Genomic DNA, 17,715 nt, shown 5'->3' with positions numbered 1-17,715 from the left:
TTTAGGGTAGGCAACGCATGTGCAATTGCAGATGTCTATGGGCAGCGGGTCGCTTCGCCATTTTGGCGGATTCAGGTGGCCGCTTGCTAGTTTGCCACCTTATGTTATAAAAAAAATATATTATTGTAGAAATAACGTAAAACGGAACGTTTTTGAAGCAGTAACCATTCTGTAATCACTTCAGTACAAACAAAACTACAAACTTTGTACAAACTTGATATTGGATTAGAGCGACAAGTTTCCGCACTCAAGCGAGAATGATTAACGCGGATATAGTGGTGGGGAACAAAATATATAAGAAATTCCACCCTTCGGCCATCTCTCAAAATAGGAGCGACATTTATTTAAGTGCACCATCTATCATTTTCGTACTATCCATGTATGTATTTTATGGACTATCAAAACATATGACAAGTTTTACGATTCCATCTAAATTTATCGATAAAGTTATATTACTAATATAACAGCAATAGTTATTTACTATTTAGTAAATGTTACAAAAGGAATTTAACAAATTTCGGTCCACTAGCGGCGGATTCATGCCGTAACACACATAAAAAAAAAACAGACGAATTGAATACCTCCGTCTTTTGGGAAGTCCGTCAAAAAGCATTTAACGCGCAGGATTCTACTTTATCTTCATAAACATACCAAAGGACAAATATTTAGTACTGGCTGGTTCCTTCGCGTGAAATTATAAAAATTCTTTTTGTTTACATTTGTCAAATTCTCAATTGCAAATTGCCATTACCCTAATAACCTTGCTTCCTTAATGTTGGCAGTTTGGAGTTTATGGTCCCTTTCACACATGAACTTTTTCCATTTTATTTACCCCCTAAGTTTAACAGCGAGAAAATATACAGCCTAAAGCGTTTCGGAAGTTTAGGGCTTTTTATTAAAGAAAGAATTATCCAGAAATATGCTGTGATTGCTGACATCCTACATCACGACGTAGTGTGTTTACGCTTTATTATAATAGTATAGAAGTATAGATATAATTTCACGATTGAAATGTTTACCATTAACCCAAAATAAATTGCAATAAAATAAGAATTAATGTCTTAAAGAGATAGACTCCATCTCAGGGGCTACACACATTGTGGAAGGAGCCTAAGGTACGGAGTAGAAACGTTATTTATCGCCGGCGCCCCGCGCAACGCCACCTGCCCTGTATTTCTCACCAATTACTTAAAGCCTTATACCTTACGCGATAGCCGGCGAATGGAAATTCTTCAGATAAATTAAGATAATGGCCCGACTGCGAGAAACTTCGATAATTACCATTTCCTCTTTGCATACTAAAAAGAGGAATTTGCGTAAACCCAGGTGAATAAAGGACCAGTGCATAATCCCCTTATTGCTTAGTAAATCAAACAGACGAATTAAATCCTATTTATTTTTAACATTCAAGTCGGAATTTGAATTATATTTGAATAATAACTCCATGGCTGTAATGTTATCGTAATATAATTAATAATCACAAAACATTAAATTTAAAAATCTGCAAATGTTAAAGAATGTTCTCGTGTAAAACCGGTTTGTGTTAGTACAAAAAGACAAGTTAAATCTTAAAGGTATCCATCGAAGCGTTAACCATGCAGGTTCTTGTTCAAGCTCAAATATCGAAAAATAAAAAGTTTTGGTTGTTGGCTGAATTCCGTTGCATGCATCTCAAATTATAAAAACAGGTTTATCACATGACTAGCCGTTCTCGTGCGGCTTCATCCGCATGTATTTATGAAAATTTTATTTTATTGTTTACATTTCAAATTATCAATTACAAACATCAAAATGACATGATGTCACCTTGCTTCCCTGACGTTGGCAGCAACTTATGGTCTTATTCCCGCATTAGGGTTTTTGTCGAAAATGTTTAACCCCTAAGTTTAATGGCGTTAAAATATACAGACTAAAGCGGGACGTAAGTGTAGGGCTTTTTATTTAAAAAAGGAATTATTCAAAAACATGCTGTAATTGCAGACATCTTAGGCAACAAAGAAGTGTGTGTTTACACTTTATTATAATAGTATAGAGTATAGATTATTTCGTCTGTATTAATTTCGATGCCAATACAAAAGCACATGACAATGTAATGATTTAACACTACATATTGTACGAAAAGGTCTTAATTGACTATTCACCTTTTAAGTTAAACAACGAGTACTTTATTCAACAATTCAAGTGGCTCTATTTAAGCGACCACATGCCACGAGGTGCACATTCTATTAATCTTGCCGATGTTTCCTAAAACAATTTATTACGAAGTCAAGAGAAGGCGAACCGTCTACCAAATAATCGGAAAGCCAACATGAAAATAACATTTAACGTTGCAGATTATTTAACTTCAAATCTGTCAAAACATTTATTTATTGCTGTTATTAATATTAGTTGATTGTTTATAATTGCAAATATCCATGCCAATATCCGTTCACTGACAATTTCAAGGTTTTTATATAAGAGTTACTTAATTGTCACTTTTCAGAAGAATACAAACTATTTAATATTAGTAAGTACATATGAAGTAAGAATTAAGATTAAAGACACGTGCAGTTTTTTATTCATATTAAAACAGTCTGCAAAAGCCTTTTTTACGTCACCAACTCGTTTCTAGACAATGTTTACAATGTAAGAAAACATGTTGCCAAACAAAACTGGCCATGTTCCAACTAGTACTATTTTTTGGAGCAGTGTCCTATTTCGTCTAGATTAAAAAGATACTTCAGCCAAGTCAGTCAAGTGTTGGACAGTCCGACTACGAAGTAGGACAGTCCTATGATAGTTCTATAACTTTAACTAAAGTCGTAGAATAAACAATAATTTACTCGATCGATATGAACAATGAAAAACGACAATAAGACAGACAAAATCCCCCTTTAGTTCATCTTCCCTTCTAAGGCAGGCAATGTAACAGATTGTAGCAGTTCTCTTAATAAAATGTACAGAACAGTAAGTTACTTACCACATTCTACTAAATGTCTACTCCAAAATAAATGACTTAAAACAAAAGATTACAAGTGGTCGAAGAATAGCTGTCAATTGTTTTAATGGCAATAAAATTAACAATTATCCAGATCAGTGCGCCGGAATGAACAGAGTTCTGCAAACAGAAAAGCGAAAAGAAGGGGTCGCACTTGGAGCACCGGGCAATGTAAATTATAGTTAACGCCATATTTAAAAACCCTTTTTGTAAAGCTTTTCCGAGGGGTTCCTTAACAGTTACGAATTATCCTTTGTTTTAAAATTTCTTGAAAGGATATTTATGAAAATTGTTTCGAGGGTAAATAAAATGTTCTTATTTATTTTTCCTTATGTTTAGAAATCTTAACGCGTCCATTGCTTAGTAAAACTGACGTTCAAAATTATATGAATGTTTAACATTAATTTAAACATAACGAAGCAATAAAAAATATTACGACTGCAAGCTATCCTCATAGTAGATAGCCTTAGGTAACGTTTTATGGAACTTTATTCAGAAGCCGAGGAAGAAAACATTAAGAAGTTTAACGGCTTAGTTAAATATAAACAGAGCAATTCAAGTTGCGGTTAGAAAGCAGTAAAAAGGAATAACAAATGTCCAAAGCTACAACATAATATCTTTGAACCAACGATAAACGTATCAACGTTCAGATTGGATTTTAAAAACAGTCTATCAAGACTGTTTTTAAAATCCATATCGTAACTATAAAATTTACATGTATTAAATCATACTTTTGTCTCTGTTTTTCCATAAAGAAGGAGTGGAAAGACCAGATGTTTTGTAGAAAAAAACTTTTCTGTATTTAAAAAGTGAGCTATCTTTTAAAATTACGTTAAGTACGGGGTTCTAAATTGAAAATGGATGGCTACAAAGGTAGAGGAAGACTGATGAAAGTTTGAATGGATAGTGTGAAAGAAGATATGCTTAAGAAGGGAGTGAATTCAAATGACGGATGACAGAGATGTATGGAAGAGAAATAGACAGCAAATTATGAGTTTTAAATTAAGGTTACGTCATAAATGAAAACTAAAGAAGATTGCTGGAACATCCATAAGATAATAGCGTCAAAGTTAAATAAGACGAAAAACTTGCCATGGCAACTCTTAAACTTCTGGGAATTACTTCCTACTTAAAAGTTAGCATTCATTTTAATACAACTTCACAAGACGGAGTTTTACGAACCTACAACCATCAAGTTCATATTCATAATATTTTAGAAAAGCTTACGTAACTTAGATTAAGAAACGATAAAGTTAACATAAATTACATCAAAAATTATCCTTAACGTAGTAATCTTGACTAACGGAAGCCCTTACTGACCATAAAGCCACTCTGTTACCATAACTAATAGGACAATAATTTAGAGAGGACAAAAATCAATTATTACATGACCGTTTCATGACAGAACTTTGTGTAAATATACCTCAGCGAAAGTTCGTGGTCGCAAACAACTTTGAATACTAGGCCAGAGTAAAAGTTGTCTGCAGACTATATCTACAAAGACTACTTGTTAGTCTTTCCCTTATGTTCTAGACAAACTCTCGCGACTGTAACCATAAATCAAATAGACGATAACTTAAAACCCCTCATACGGTAAAATAACACTGAAACAAAGTCAAATACAAGTCGAAATTAATATGAAAAAATATATTTCTCTAACAGAATGATTAACACCACTGTCCTAGATTGCATTAAAAGTTTGGAGAACCCTTCCATTTTAATAAATGAGAAAGTTGTGTATCAAAGTTTGAAGCATTCTGCACTCAAATTTAATATCAAATACACGAATCTAAACCAAAACATTAAACTGTTTAAATAATGAAGGTTTATTTCAGTCCCTAAACAAAGTAACACAACATGACGACACAATTTAGGAAACTTTATAATTAAAATGTCTAAGTAAAAGTCTACGAACGGTTGCACTAAGTACTTAAATAATCACTAAGGAACATCCTTAGCATAGATTAAATATGAGAAACCTAATCTAAACTGACTAAGGAACCAATAAACTCTGAATGATGCAGGAAATGTATTCTGGAACCCTACCTTATTTATGGTGCCAGTTCTCGAATGTTCCTAAATCAGTAGGCAAGTTTGATTGCTTGCGATGACTAGCAGATACGCCTGCTGTTCTGCGGCTCGAAGTTTAATTGTCTTCCGAATATCGAGGCTTGAACCGCAACATGCCACTAACATCGGAATCCATTAATCATGCAACATGCATACTCATACACACCCATAATAAATATACTATAAACCCACGTGTTCATTGGTTCAAATTCCATTACGTATGACTATATTTGGTATAAATAATTCATAAAAATAAAATAGATTTACTCCATTATTTCCTATCTTATTGAGGATTCGAGTCCTAATCGATTTACAAACCAAATCGAATGTACACTCGATTATCTTCTTATCTGCCAATTTGCCACTTCAGCTTTGCAACCGAAAGCAATTCAATACAGAGATCCTATTACGTATTTGTTACAAAGTTATTGCTTACATTTATCTTAGGTAGGGCTACAATACAAAAAGCTAGTCTAGTAAGATAATGGTTTATTTATATTCAAGTCTGAATAGCCTGGTAAATCGTAGATACACCTGCGCCCGCATTTAAAGCATATTCAAACCACCCCAACCCCACTTTGTAACAGACGTTCATTTTTTGCGTGTTAATATATTCCAAGGGGTTGTTCAAAGTGACTTAAAAGTCGTACAAACAAAAGTAATAACCTGAACAATCTTATTAAGTTTTCTTTGTAGCTATCATAAAATTTAATACTCTTTTGGGAGAAAAAAAATAAAATTATATGTAACACAGATACAAAGAACCGGGGATTCGAAACTGATGATTCCAATGAGATTGTTAAATAAACAAATCACTTAGCCAAGCAATCTACTTTGTAGGTATTTAAATCAGAAATCTTAATTTATCAGAAACTATGCAATTTTAACAAACATTTTAACGCAAATAAAACGATCCTAGCCCACATTGTTAGCGCATATAAACAGTCTCCTTAGTATATAAAAATTATTTTTTTGTCGATGGAACAATTCCCACTAACCTCATGTCTTAATGCGTGACTCTCCATTACTCCATAAGGGAAAACAGTGTGATGGTTTCCTCTCTTGTCTTCAAACCGCATTTTAGGCACAGATAACATACCTCCACCTATTATTAGAGCTCTACCAGAATTAATATCTTCAGCTTTTATCTAAAAATTCTTTATGCATATCAAAAATAAAATCTTAACTGTATCTCGTGTCAATTAAGCCACCGGTTAATGTAAATCTGGCAACATTTTCTCAAAACTTTTCCCTACCGTACACATTCCCCCGAGTCACGCGCGTGCAATTAATGTTGATATTTGTATTGCGAAAACTCTAAAACAACCCAACTCTAATATTAAACCGTGATGTACTACTTGTACACTTTATTTGCTTTTGTCAAATGTTGGTGCAATAGAAACATTAAAACAGACTACAAGTAATTTTATTACAATGAGTACTTTGGGTCGTCAGTACAAAAACTGTAATTTCAGTTTTTTTAACGGAATGTAAGATTACAATCATAACAATAGCAACACAAAATTAAAGGAAAAAGGTACTTCTCATTCAAATTAGGGAGAAGATCCAAGTGACTATCCTAAACGTGCTGGCAGGATAGCTTTGTATTAAAAAGGTTAACCTTGAGCAAACATTATAAGCATAGTAAACAAGTATATCGCTTATGATATTGATTTGAGCGAAACCTTACGAAAATTTGATGAGTCCCGCATAAAGAAACGCGAAGGGTATAGCGGGGCTTGTATGAGCGTGAAACGTATCGTAAAGTATCCCGACCCCCTTTCGATTTACTCAAGTCTCACGTAAGATGACGGTATAGAGAAAAATATATAAAGGAATATCGTCACGGTACCGCGCCCGTGAGGGCACGATACTACATTGTACTTACGAGTGATGTGCCAATTTTGGTAAATTTTATCGATAATTTTAATATTTTGTAAATATCAAGTAACATTCCCGGGTACGTCGTTAAACTGCGTCCAGACCACCGGAGGACGGGCAGCAGCGTCCCTACATTACGGTGGAAGTACTGCGATCGCCAACCCGCCTGCCAAGCGTGGCGATTACGGCAAATTCCCCCCCAATAAATGAAAGGCACAAAACCACTACGGCCCCTAGTACCCGGCGGCCCCGCCGTTCCTGGCTACGGTAGCGGCCAGGGTGACGGCGGGGCAGGGGGTGCTAAGAATCCCCGGTTTAGATCAGGCTACCACAAACGACGACCCTTGGCCCTGGCAACATTAAACACGCGCACACTGCGGACGGACGAGAGGATCGCGGAGCTGGAAGAAGAATTAAGCAAGTTACGATGGGACATTATAGGATTATCCGAAGTCCGAAGACAGGGGGAGGACACGATGATCCTCAAGTCCGGCAACTTGTTCTTCTTCCGGGAGGGCGACCAACAGTCGCAGGGTGGTGTCGGGTTTATCGTCCACAAGTCTCTCGTGAACAATGTGGTGAAGATCGTGAGTGTGTCGTCTAGGGTTGCGTACCTGATACTCAGAATAACCAAACGGTATTCGCTGAAGGTCATACAGGTTTACGCACCGACTTCGACGCACTCCGACGATGAGGTGGAAACTATGTATGAGGATATCTCACGAGCCATACATAGTTCCAAAACCTTCTACACCATTGTCATGAGAGACTTCAACGCGAAAATAGGCAAACGGGACGGAGGCGAGCTGCGAGTGGGTAATTTTGGATATGGACAGCGCAACCACCGGGGCCACTTACTGGCCAGCTTCATGGAGAAGGAGGGGCTCTATATGATGAACTCCTTCTTCAGAAAGCAAGAGCAACGGAAGTGGACCTGGATAAGCCCAGACGGTGTCACCAAAAACGAGATAGACTTTATCATGTCGACGAGAAAGCAAATATTCAATGATGTCTCAGTGATCAATGCCGTGAAACCCGGGAGCGATCACCGAATTGTCCGAGGCACATTGAATATTGACGTAAAGCTTGAACGCAGTCGACTGATAAAGTCCACGCTCCGGCCAGCACCCGTCCATATTCAGGACACCGAAAATTTTCAGCTCAAACTCCAGAACCGGTTTGATTGCCTAGGAAGTAGCGTGGACGATATAAATGACGGGTTCGTGCAAGCCATTCGGACGGTGGGTGGTAAGTTCTTCAAGACCCCCCGTAGAAGCTCGTCCAGGAAACTCTCGGACCATACTCTTGAGCTCATGAAGGAAAGGCGTGACCTGACCCTGCACACTCCAGAAGATGTGAAGCAGTATCGGCTGCTAAATAGACGGATCTCGAAGAGCATTAAGCGCGATATACGCCAGTTTAACACAAACCGTGTTAAAATGGCTATTGAGCGGAACAAGGGCTCCAAAGTGTTTGCCCGAGATCTGTCTATTGGGCAAAGCCAACTGTCGAAACTGAAGACTGAAGAAGGCAGGGTTGTGTCCGCTAGACCTGAGATCTTGAGTGAGGTTGAGAGATTCTATGGGCAGCTCTACGCTACGCAGAAACCCGTCACAGATCTGGCGGAAGACCCTAGAGCCAGATTAATCCGACACTATACCGAAGACATCCCGGACGTCAGTCTAGACGAGATTAGTGTGGCCCTGAAACAACTTCAGAACAACAAGGCGCCGGGGGATGACGGAATCACAGCAGAGCTATTAAGGGCGGCCGGAGATCCGGCACTGAAGGTTCTCCAGAAGCTCTTTAATTCCGTCATTCTCGAGGGACATACGCCAAAGGCATGGAGCAGAAGTGTGGTGGTACTGTTCTTCAAAAAGGGCGATAAAACCCTACTGAAGAACTACAGGCCCATCTCACTTCTGAGCCATGTCTACAAGTTGTTCTCAAGGGTCATCACGAACCGTCTCGCTCGCAGACTCGACGACTTCCAGCCTCCCGAACAAGCCGGCTTCCGTAAAGGCTTTAGTACCGTAGACCACATACATACGCTGCGGCAGGTAATACAGAAGACAGAGGAGTATAACCTGCCACTATGCTTAGCGTTTGTGGACTACGAGAAAGCCTTCGATTCGGTCGCGACCTGGGCGGTACTGCAGTCTCTCCAGAGGTGCCAAATAGACTACCGGTACATCGAAGCGCTAAGGTGCTTGTACGAAAACGCCACTATGTCAGTTCGAGTACAGAGTCAGGACACGAAACCAATCCAACTGCAGCGCGGTGTAAGACAGGGTGATGTCATATCCCCGAAACTCTTCACCGCGGCGTTGGAAGATGTTTTCAAAGTCCTCAACTGGAAAGGACTTGGCATCAATGTCAACGGCGAGTACATCACGCACCTGCGCTTTGCCGATGACATTGTAGTCATGGCTGAGACCATGGAGGGACTCGGTACAATGCTCGATGACCTCACCAGAGCCTCCGAACGAGTGGGTTTGAAAATGAATATGGATAAGACGAAGGTCATGTCGAATATCCATGTTTCACCCACTCCAATAACCATCGGAGGCCATACTCTCGAAGTTGTTGACGAGTATGTCTACCTGGGACAAACCGTCCAGCTAGGTAGGTCCAACTTCGAGAGGGAGGTCAATCGCCGAATCCGACTCGGATGGGCAGCGTTCGGGAAGTTGCGGGATATCCTCTCGTCCCAAGACATACCGCAGTGTCTCAAGACAAAAGTCTTTGACCAGTGTGTGTTGCCAGTGATGACATACGGGACAGAGACGTGGCCACTCACTGCGGGCAATATCAGGCGGCTCAAAGTCACTCAAAGGGCAATGGAGCGGGCAATGCTCGGAGTCTCTCTGCGAGATCGCGTCAGGAACGATGCGATCCGCAGCAGAACCAAAGTAACCGACATTGCCCGAAGAATTGCAAACCTTAAGTGGCGATGGGCTGGCCATATTGCCCGCAGAACGGACGGCCGATGGGGCCGAAGAGTCCTCGAGTGGCGGCCACGGATAGGTCGTCGCAGCGTAGGTAGGCCTCCCGCAAGATGGACCGATGACCTGGTCAAGGTTGCGGGAGTGCACTGGATGCGGGCGGCACAGGACCGGGCATTGTGGCAATCAATGGGGGAGGCCTACGTTCAGCAGTGGACGACCTATGGCTGACAATGAAGTAACATTCTCTTCGCCATTATCCGTGAACGTAGGGATCAAAACATCTCACTGCTATTAATGTTTTTAGGTAGCGGTGGTTACCATAAAGTGTATGTTGACGGACGGCCATATTAACAATACTCGTAAATTACTTTAAAACACACAAACTGAACTACAATGCGACAGCGCAAATATCGAACGTTCCGTTGTGACGACGAGTGAAAGACTGAGCTTGTTGGCGACTGAGCGCAGAGACTGCAACTGAGCTCGAGCCACTCCTTACCATTTATTTTATAAAACTACCCCCCCACTATTCCTTCAAATTTCTAATATTTTCCTAACAATATTGTTGTTTTAAATAAAGATAAATGTATTGATAAATAGCACAGATTAACAAATAACTTTTAAGAATACGGACACATTAAAAATAGTTAAAAAGCTAACAAAAGTGAAGGTTGGTTTATTTATGTTCCTTTGTTATCTTAAAATGAAAACGTCTATGTCTTTCCGAAATAAAAAAAGCAGGAATATGAACGCATCTTTAGCTCTTATTTCTAGACGTAAAAAAAGTAATTCACATTTTTATTCACAAATTTTAAGCGATAACTTTTATTTATATCGAAAAAGAAAGGTACATCACTACTTCTAAGTATAAACGGAAAGTTGATTTTGTCGGGAAATTGAAAATGACGATAGTTTGTGAACACCATTACAGTCTAGATTTACGATTGCAAAAGTAAAACTTTATATAAAAATAAACTAAAGTCCACTAAACAAACTAATGTTTAAAAAGTGACTTATATTAAGATATCTACATGTCACAAAGAAAGAAATATATTTTGATTGAATTCAAATATTGAAACTTACAATAATTATAGTTAAAAAAGTTTTATTTCGTTACGAAAATGTAATAGCGTTTTTATAATACCAACTTTCAAAAGACCATTGTGTACTTAACAATAGCAGATCGATTCCAAAGTCTACAAAAACCACATAGCATCTCCATTACCAGAACATTTTGTATGAATTATTTCGACAGACCTTCACCCAACAAACAGTTCCCGCATTTCAAAATCATATCCAGATACAAATACTAATTGTTGATTACAAAAAAATATTTTGAATTAACAGAAAAGCTCTCTGCTAATGGTGTGAATCATTAAGAGCAATTAATCATAAACGCGTAAGATGTTAGCAAAACCGCCAAACATTCAGTGAAAATATTAAGGCATTTCATAATGACTATTGGATGAAAATGAAATTACCCTCAATTCCAAACAATAAAGAGAAAAAAGTCGCTTTAAATAATCGTCGCTTCGTTGATAAAATTTTATTTCCGAGCATACTTAATGATATTCCAAGATCATTGAGAGTTTTTATAAACTGATTAAGGCATTAACTTATAGCTTGACCAGGAACATAAAAACCCTAGCCATGTTGCGGAAAAATATGAATCTAATTCAGTTTTATATAATGAAGGATGTGTTTGAAGTGCCTCGTGCCAGACATTAACAAGTTTTTGGTGTGACTAGGCTCTTAGCTGATGTGAACAATTCATATTTTAAGTAAAAAAGCATCATGTTATAATATGTCAGAATATGCCACAAAAGAACCAACCAGCATTCTTGGAGTTTTGTATTGATATTTTTGTCTGCCTAATTTACTGCAAGCTGTTGATTGACATTCGAAATTACTTTGAAACATCTTATACATGTCATACTGACAAACAAAATATGTTACCTTTAATTAATTACATAGGTCATAAAAAAAAATAGGTTTCAGATCTTGTTTATGAGTCTTTACTTGAGTGTAGTTACTGCGGCTTGTGCTCTAAACTGAACTTGAACGGAGTAAATAAATCTTGCTGTATAGTTAGAGGAAATAAGTAAGTCTTGCTGTATACTCTTAAAATAATACATCTGAAAATGAAGGATTTTTTAACTAATACAATAATTACCATAGCACTTAAACACAAAAATGTATTTAAGTGCTATGGTATGGCTATGTCCCAATTTGTTTGCTTTTAAATGATTTTTTTTATTTATTTAGTAGCTTTGCATCATAACTGTTCACTGTAAATAATGAAAGCACTTGAAATAAAATAAATCTCAAAATTCTTTTTAAGGAAGCATGTATTTTACTAAGTGGTTCCGTTGGAACTCAAAAAACTATTATTTGTCTGTTTTAAAATTACCTAAGATCTCTTAAAAATAAAATTATACTGCATATTAAACCAAACTTGTAATTTGTGGTCTTGTTTTGTGTTATATATTAAACAGATCTCCTCGATGATGTGACTTTCTAGAAATAATTATTCAAATAGCAGTTAGTGCTATCATAAATAACTAATCGGCTTTATTAGTTAGACACAATTTTCAAGTCCATAATGAAAACATTCAAGTATGTCACAAAAGCTTACAAAGTTCAATCAAAGCACAGATTTGTATACGGAAAAGGAGTGTCTACTACAACATTTGTGTTTATTTTATAACCACATTTTTGACCCACGCTTCAAATCAATATAAAAAAAGGAATAAAAGTTACTTTCTTCTATCGATTTTCTGTTTGTATCATACTACGCTATAATGTCATATGTAACAACTTACCATGAATTTCCTCACACCGCCATATAACACTTATTTTATACACTAATTAGCAGAAAGTATACTTAAAACCACAAAATAAAAATACGCACCGCACGAACTATTTTTTTCAATGTTTTTATTTTTTTCTATTACAAAACATAGAAACAAATTGTAAAACGAAAAACACAAGGGTGGCGCTGCGGTCACGCCGGAACGGAAATCATATAACTTTGACATATGTTTGACATTTTGACAGATAAAGAACAAGTTCTGTCAACAGCAGAACGTTACCAATTGAAAAAATAAAAATTTATTTACACGAGCTGTCTCCCGCAAACTTAATTAGCGTGGAATTTAAACAAAATGGTCATCTATTATGTTCCCGCGTACATCTATCTTCTACCAGCTACCATCCAGTCAAAGTTCCATCAAAAACACCACCTGTTACTGAGATAACGGTGTGATTGCCATTTCGACAGCCCAGCATTTAAAAAAAAGTAGCCTATAATATGCCCGTCCATGTCGGCTACCCTCTAGTGAAAGTACCTTTGGAGTCGGCCCAGCTGTTTCGGAATTAACCCAGAACAAACGCGGCTCATGGTTTAAGGGTCACTGACCATCTCATCCATCATACACGTTCTTAAATAATTATAAAAAATTAAAAAATAATAAAAAAATATCATCGAGTATATTGGTAAAAATAAACTTTATTAAATGTCATCACAGATAAAAAGGAACATAGATGAGCTGTACAATTAATGAAGTCAAACAATATTAATTTCTTAAAACGAAGCATCTATTTTGTACGCCTACCATTTAAATACAGAATAAAAACTACCGATTATAAAAAACTTTACAAGATTTTATGCTACAATTTTGATTAAAAGTTGTCCTTAAAAATATGGTATAAACCATCTTATAACAAAAAAAATACTAAATAGTGACATTTACATACAAATTAAGTACAAAAGTACCTAGTTATATATTAATTATACAAACAAATGTGTGTAAAATACATTAAAAATTATGCAAAATCGACTCCTGTATCAAGTAAATCTCTAATTAATACTGTAGCCTTCCTCGGCAGTATTCTGAGTATGTGTCCGAGGTAGAGCAGGTGTTTCGGAACAGACGCCTCCAGGTAGTTACGTCGTACACTGTCCAATATAGACTTGGCCGCTTTTTCCGGTGTTATTGTCCCGAAATAACTTGAAATCCTGTAAAGTAAATAAACTCGGTTTTTTATTATCTTTTTAGTTTCGTTAGAACATTTCGTTAGAACATGGTTTACATAAAACTTTAGAGATGATTTCTTGTTTTTTATTACTCAAATCTCAATGTTCTTTTTTTTTAAATAAAGTGTAGAATATTATTAGTGGCCAGTACAATCTCTGGTAGTCTACAAACCCTTTGGCTAGCAAAAAGTTTAAATATGTGAAACTACACTGTTAGATACATTTTGGTTGCCTGCTTCCAAAACCAATGCAAAAATTAGTATTTTAAATCCTATTTCAAAATATACCAACCTTAATCTTAAATCCGAATTTTCGTCTACAATGAAAGGGTAAATGTGTGTTAATGTAACATATACTCCGTCAGTCTTGTTTATTCTTAAATGCTCCATCAGTGACTCGGCTAATCCTTGCACAGCGAATTGTGCAACGCTGAAGGGCATCTGATCCTTGATGTAGCTCAAACCGGCTACAGAGGTCAATGCCACTATATGCCCATGATTCCTCTCTTTCATTTCAGGCATAAAGTTCTCTATAAGCTAAAAACAAAATTTTATATTATCCTTTAAATAAAATCATAGAAAAAAATAATTCCATAGACAATAAATGACATTGCCAGCATTCAAAATATGTAAATAAAATTTTTCATTTCTGTTAAATTATATTATAGTAACATGTTTTAGTTAAAATAATTTTAAGTATTTCGCAATCGAAATATTTACTTAATATTAACCTTGTAACGATAAATCATCTAAATAAAAAAAAAACTTGTGATTCAACTATTCTAAATATCAAGTTTTTTTTAAATCGACGATTAAATGAGTCATATTGTGATTAAATCTTACCCAGAAGTATGAAGTCAATGTAAGGTCCAAAGTCTCGTGTATATCTTGCGACGGTTGCGTCATGAGAGAGCGTGGACTTGGTATACCACAGCAGTAAAACAACATGCTTACAAAACCAACATCTTTCTTCACTTGTTCAGACATTTCTGTCACATTTTCTTTTCTTATTATATCACATTCATATATAAACGCTTTTCCACCTCTACTTCGTATATGTTTTACTGTGTCTTCATTGTTTGTTACGTTCTTATCTACACAAAGAACAATTGCACCAAGTTCCGATAGTTGAATAGCAATTTGTCTACCAACTCCTCGTCCAGATCCAATTATCTAGAAAAAAATACAATAGATACTAGAATATTTTGTATGTAATTTTATATACTAAAACTTTCATATTGATTATGTATGAAAATAAAGAAAAAATTGTTACAATAATTACCTATGGCAATCATTAAATTATTTTCAAGCTAATTAAATTTTAACTAACTATAAGGGAGTAATAGTTTACTAATTATTGAGGATATTTATATAGGCTATCAATTTAACTGTCTTTACAATAGACATATTGACAGAAGCAGCAGCCTAAACAACTGATAACAATAATTGCTTTATCATAACAAGCATTGTAAGAAAAATTATTCAATAATATTATTTATTTAATTTATGTTACATCATACAATGAAAGAATAAGACATTCTTTGTTTGAATTAATCAAATTTCTCCTATTATCTTCTTTACTGATTATTACAATTTAAGCGCCAATATCCAAATGGTTTGGGGTACAGACTACCGATCTTGTGGTCGAGGGTTCAAATCCCGCCATTCGACTATTGTCATGAACCGTACCCTAGCACAAGCCTAGTGCTTAGTTAGAATGATTAAAGGTAATATTAGTGAATTAACAAAAATCTACTAACATTTGTTATTAAAATAAAAAAAATAAAAATAAATGATAAGTAGTATTCCAAAAGTTGTTTAAAAGTCCACTAAAATAAATAAAATATTACAAATGAAATTATGCTCTCACTATAACAATTAGCAAAACTTTCTTAACTGTCTATAATTAGAATTGTAATTACTCCCACACCATAAAAAATGTCTACCTGTATATGCATTTATTTGTTGACTTCTTTAAAAAATATTACACTTACCAGAGCTGTCTCAGAATGTAAAGACTTCAATGGTGGAGGATTAAAGAAACCATACACAGCTTGAAGTATTGCATAGTTTGTGTTAACAACCACCCACATAACATCCACAATCAGAATACAAAGTGAATATGAACGGAGTAGCATTTTAAATGGAAACATAGGGTTCAAAACTGTTCCAATTGTATTCCCCATCAGTTGTGTTGCCTGAAATTGAAAATATAAATGATTTTTTATTTATTTAAAACAAGTGGTTGTACCAAAGTTAAATTTAAAATTGTCCTTATTTAAAACACAAATTATGATAGACATTAGTTTTCTTTTGTAGTGAAACAACAAAACATAGCCAAAAAATGATAAGGTAAATGTATATTTTTTGAATAATAATGTAGAATACTTACTATTTTTAATACAAATTCCATTTTCAATGTTGCATTTGCAACTGATACAAATTATGAATGAAGTAAAAGATAACTGTACCTTGTCTGTGTGTAAAGTTTAAATGAGTCTCAGCCCGGAACTCGGTTGCATCACATCGCCAGCTAACATTTCTCTTATCAGCTAAATAAGGTTTACTTGATAACGACAACCAAATGTAACGTAAATTGTTAAATAAAATATTTGAGTTTGACAAATTGACAAATGATTGGTTGACCATAGACTAATCAGCTGTTAATGATGCCACAGACGAAATATGACTATTGTTTTGTCCAAGTTAGTCTATGAAAATGCCTTTTTTCCAACTCAATTATATTTCTAGATTCCGCCTTTTAGTACATTTTCTTATCAGTTAAAGGACTATTTAGCTACTTGATGCAAATGTCTAGTAACTAACTTAAAATAGTTTAAAAATCAACATCAAAACACAGGCAAAAAGACTATAAGCCTTGGCTTAGAAGTACGTTCTAAAGTCAATCTGTCAAATTCACAGCTTCCAACTGACATTGTCATTAATCAAACTTGACACTTGACAAGACAATTTAATTTGTTACAAATTGTTGTTTACTTTTATCTGGATTCGGTATAAAGATAAACCCAAATATAAATCATATCAGTTTATCGCATATATTCAAGTATTAAATCTTATATATAAAATGGCTTTTGTTTATCAAGGTGATTCCGAACTAGAAACAAAAGCTAGAAAAGGTAAGGATACGGAATGATATTAATGTTGCGAAAAATAATACGTATTATAATGGAGTTTAATTTCAGCTGCCGAGAGGATTTCTGAGAACATGCATATAGTAGCAAATGAGCCATCACTAGCACTTTATAGACTTCAAGAACACGTAAGGAAAGCTCTACCGCCCATGGTAGAAAGACGAGTTGAAGTAACTAAGTTGCAGCATGAGTTGCAAGGAAGATGTTATGATGTTGAATATGCACTGAGGTAAGAAAATAACATTACAAGTACTATACTTCACAGACATCTTCATTATCGTGAGATCACATTAATTAGAAGATACCTTCTCTGATAACTCCAATTTTCAAAGTTTTTTTTCTACACTGCATTATTATATTTCAGTGCTGTGAAGTCAATGGATGGTGCAGCAAACAGTTTTAAGAACATTCAAGAGATGTTGAAGCAGTCTATTTATCTAAAACAACAATTAAAATATGAAGAAAGTAGGAGAAATAAAAAAGATACAAGTTCTGTCTACAAACGTCTCTCTGCCCATATAGTATTAGACTTACCGGACTTGTCCGATTTCTCTATGGTCCGTGAAACCACAAATAGAATAGAGAACATGATGGCACATGCCAGAGGTTCTAATAACGAATTGCAAAGATCCCACACTACACTACATTAGAA

General features: G+C 35.7%; 3 protein-coding genes across 4 annotated transcripts in view; 1 reads left to right on the top strand and 2 right to left on the bottom strand.

Annotated features, from left to right (window-relative positions):
* Positions 1–12,891, bottom strand: part of LOC106111736 — a 114,021-nt gene extending 101,130 nt beyond the window's left edge. The window contains exon 1 of the mRNA XM_013293880.1: positions 12,699–12,891. The gene's annotated coding sequence lies outside the window, so the exon portion shown is untranslated. The remainder of the gene's footprint in view (positions 1–12,698) is intronic.
* A 473-nt stretch (positions 12,892–13,364) lies between these two features.
* On the bottom strand, positions 13,365–16,551 carry LOC106111786 (epidermal retinol dehydrogenase 2-like). Of its 2 annotated transcripts, none has more exons than XM_013293936.1 (5): positions 16,383–16,551; positions 15,906–16,109; positions 14,755–15,084; positions 14,204–14,448; positions 13,365–13,894 (listed from the first exon to the last, which is right to left on the bottom strand). In XM_013293936.1, the coding sequence occupies exons 2-5, from the start codon at positions 16,095–16,097 to the stop codon at positions 13,702–13,704; spliced, it is 960 nt and encodes a 319-aa protein (XP_013149390.1). In that variant the 5' UTR covers positions 16,098–16,109; positions 16,383–16,551; the 3' UTR covers positions 13,365–13,701. The 2 variants fall into 2 exon arrangements, with proteins under 2 accessions (XP_013149390.1, XP_013149389.1); XM_013293935.1 differs by having other exon boundaries at positions 16,304–16,394.
* A 316-nt stretch (positions 16,552–16,867) lies between these two features.
* On the top strand, positions 16,868–17,715 carry LOC106111799 (protein MEF2BNB homolog). Its single transcript, XM_013293952.1, has 3 exons — positions 16,868–17,048; positions 17,115–17,292; positions 17,428–17,715. Exons 1-3 carry the CDS (start codon positions 16,997–16,999, stop codon positions 17,711–17,713), a joined length of 516 nt encoding a protein of 171 aa, XP_013149406.1. The 5' UTR covers positions 16,868–16,996; the 3' UTR covers positions 17,714–17,715.

Source organism: Papilio polytes, unplaced genomic scaffold (assembly GCF_000836215.1).
Source record: "Papilio polytes unplaced genomic scaffold, Ppol_1.0 DF824146.1, whole genome shotgun sequence".
NCBI lineage: Eukaryota > Metazoa > Arthropoda > Insecta > Lepidoptera > Papilionidae > Papilio > Papilio polytes.
Note: the sequence above shows the minus strand (reverse complement) of the source record. Positions and strands in the feature narration are given on the sequence as shown.

Bases quoted from the DNA above. Each gene is read 5' to 3' on its own strand.
- LOC106111786 (XM_013293935.1), bottom strand. From the start codon at position 16,324: ATGGAATTTGTATTAAAAATA. The intron at 16,110-16,303 runs GTAAGTATTCTA...TTTCAATTTCAG, and splicing joins TGGAATTTGTATTAAAAATA to GCAACACAACTGATGGGGAA. The intron at 13,895-14,203 runs GTTGGTATATTT...TTTACTTTACAG, and splicing joins AATTCGGATTTAAGATTAAG to GATTTCAAGTTATTTCGGGA.
- LOC106111799 (XM_013293952.1), top strand. From the start codon at position 16,997: ATGGCTTTTGTTTATCAAGGTGATTCCGAACTAGAAACAAAAGCTAGA. The intron at 17,049-17,114 runs GTAAGGATACGG...GTTTAATTTCAG, and splicing joins AGAAACAAAAGCTAGAAAAG to CTGCCGAGAGGATTTCTGAG. The intron at 17,293-17,427 runs GTAAGAAAATAA...ATTATATTTCAG, and splicing joins GATGTTGAATATGCACTGAG to TGCTGTGAAGTCAATGGATG.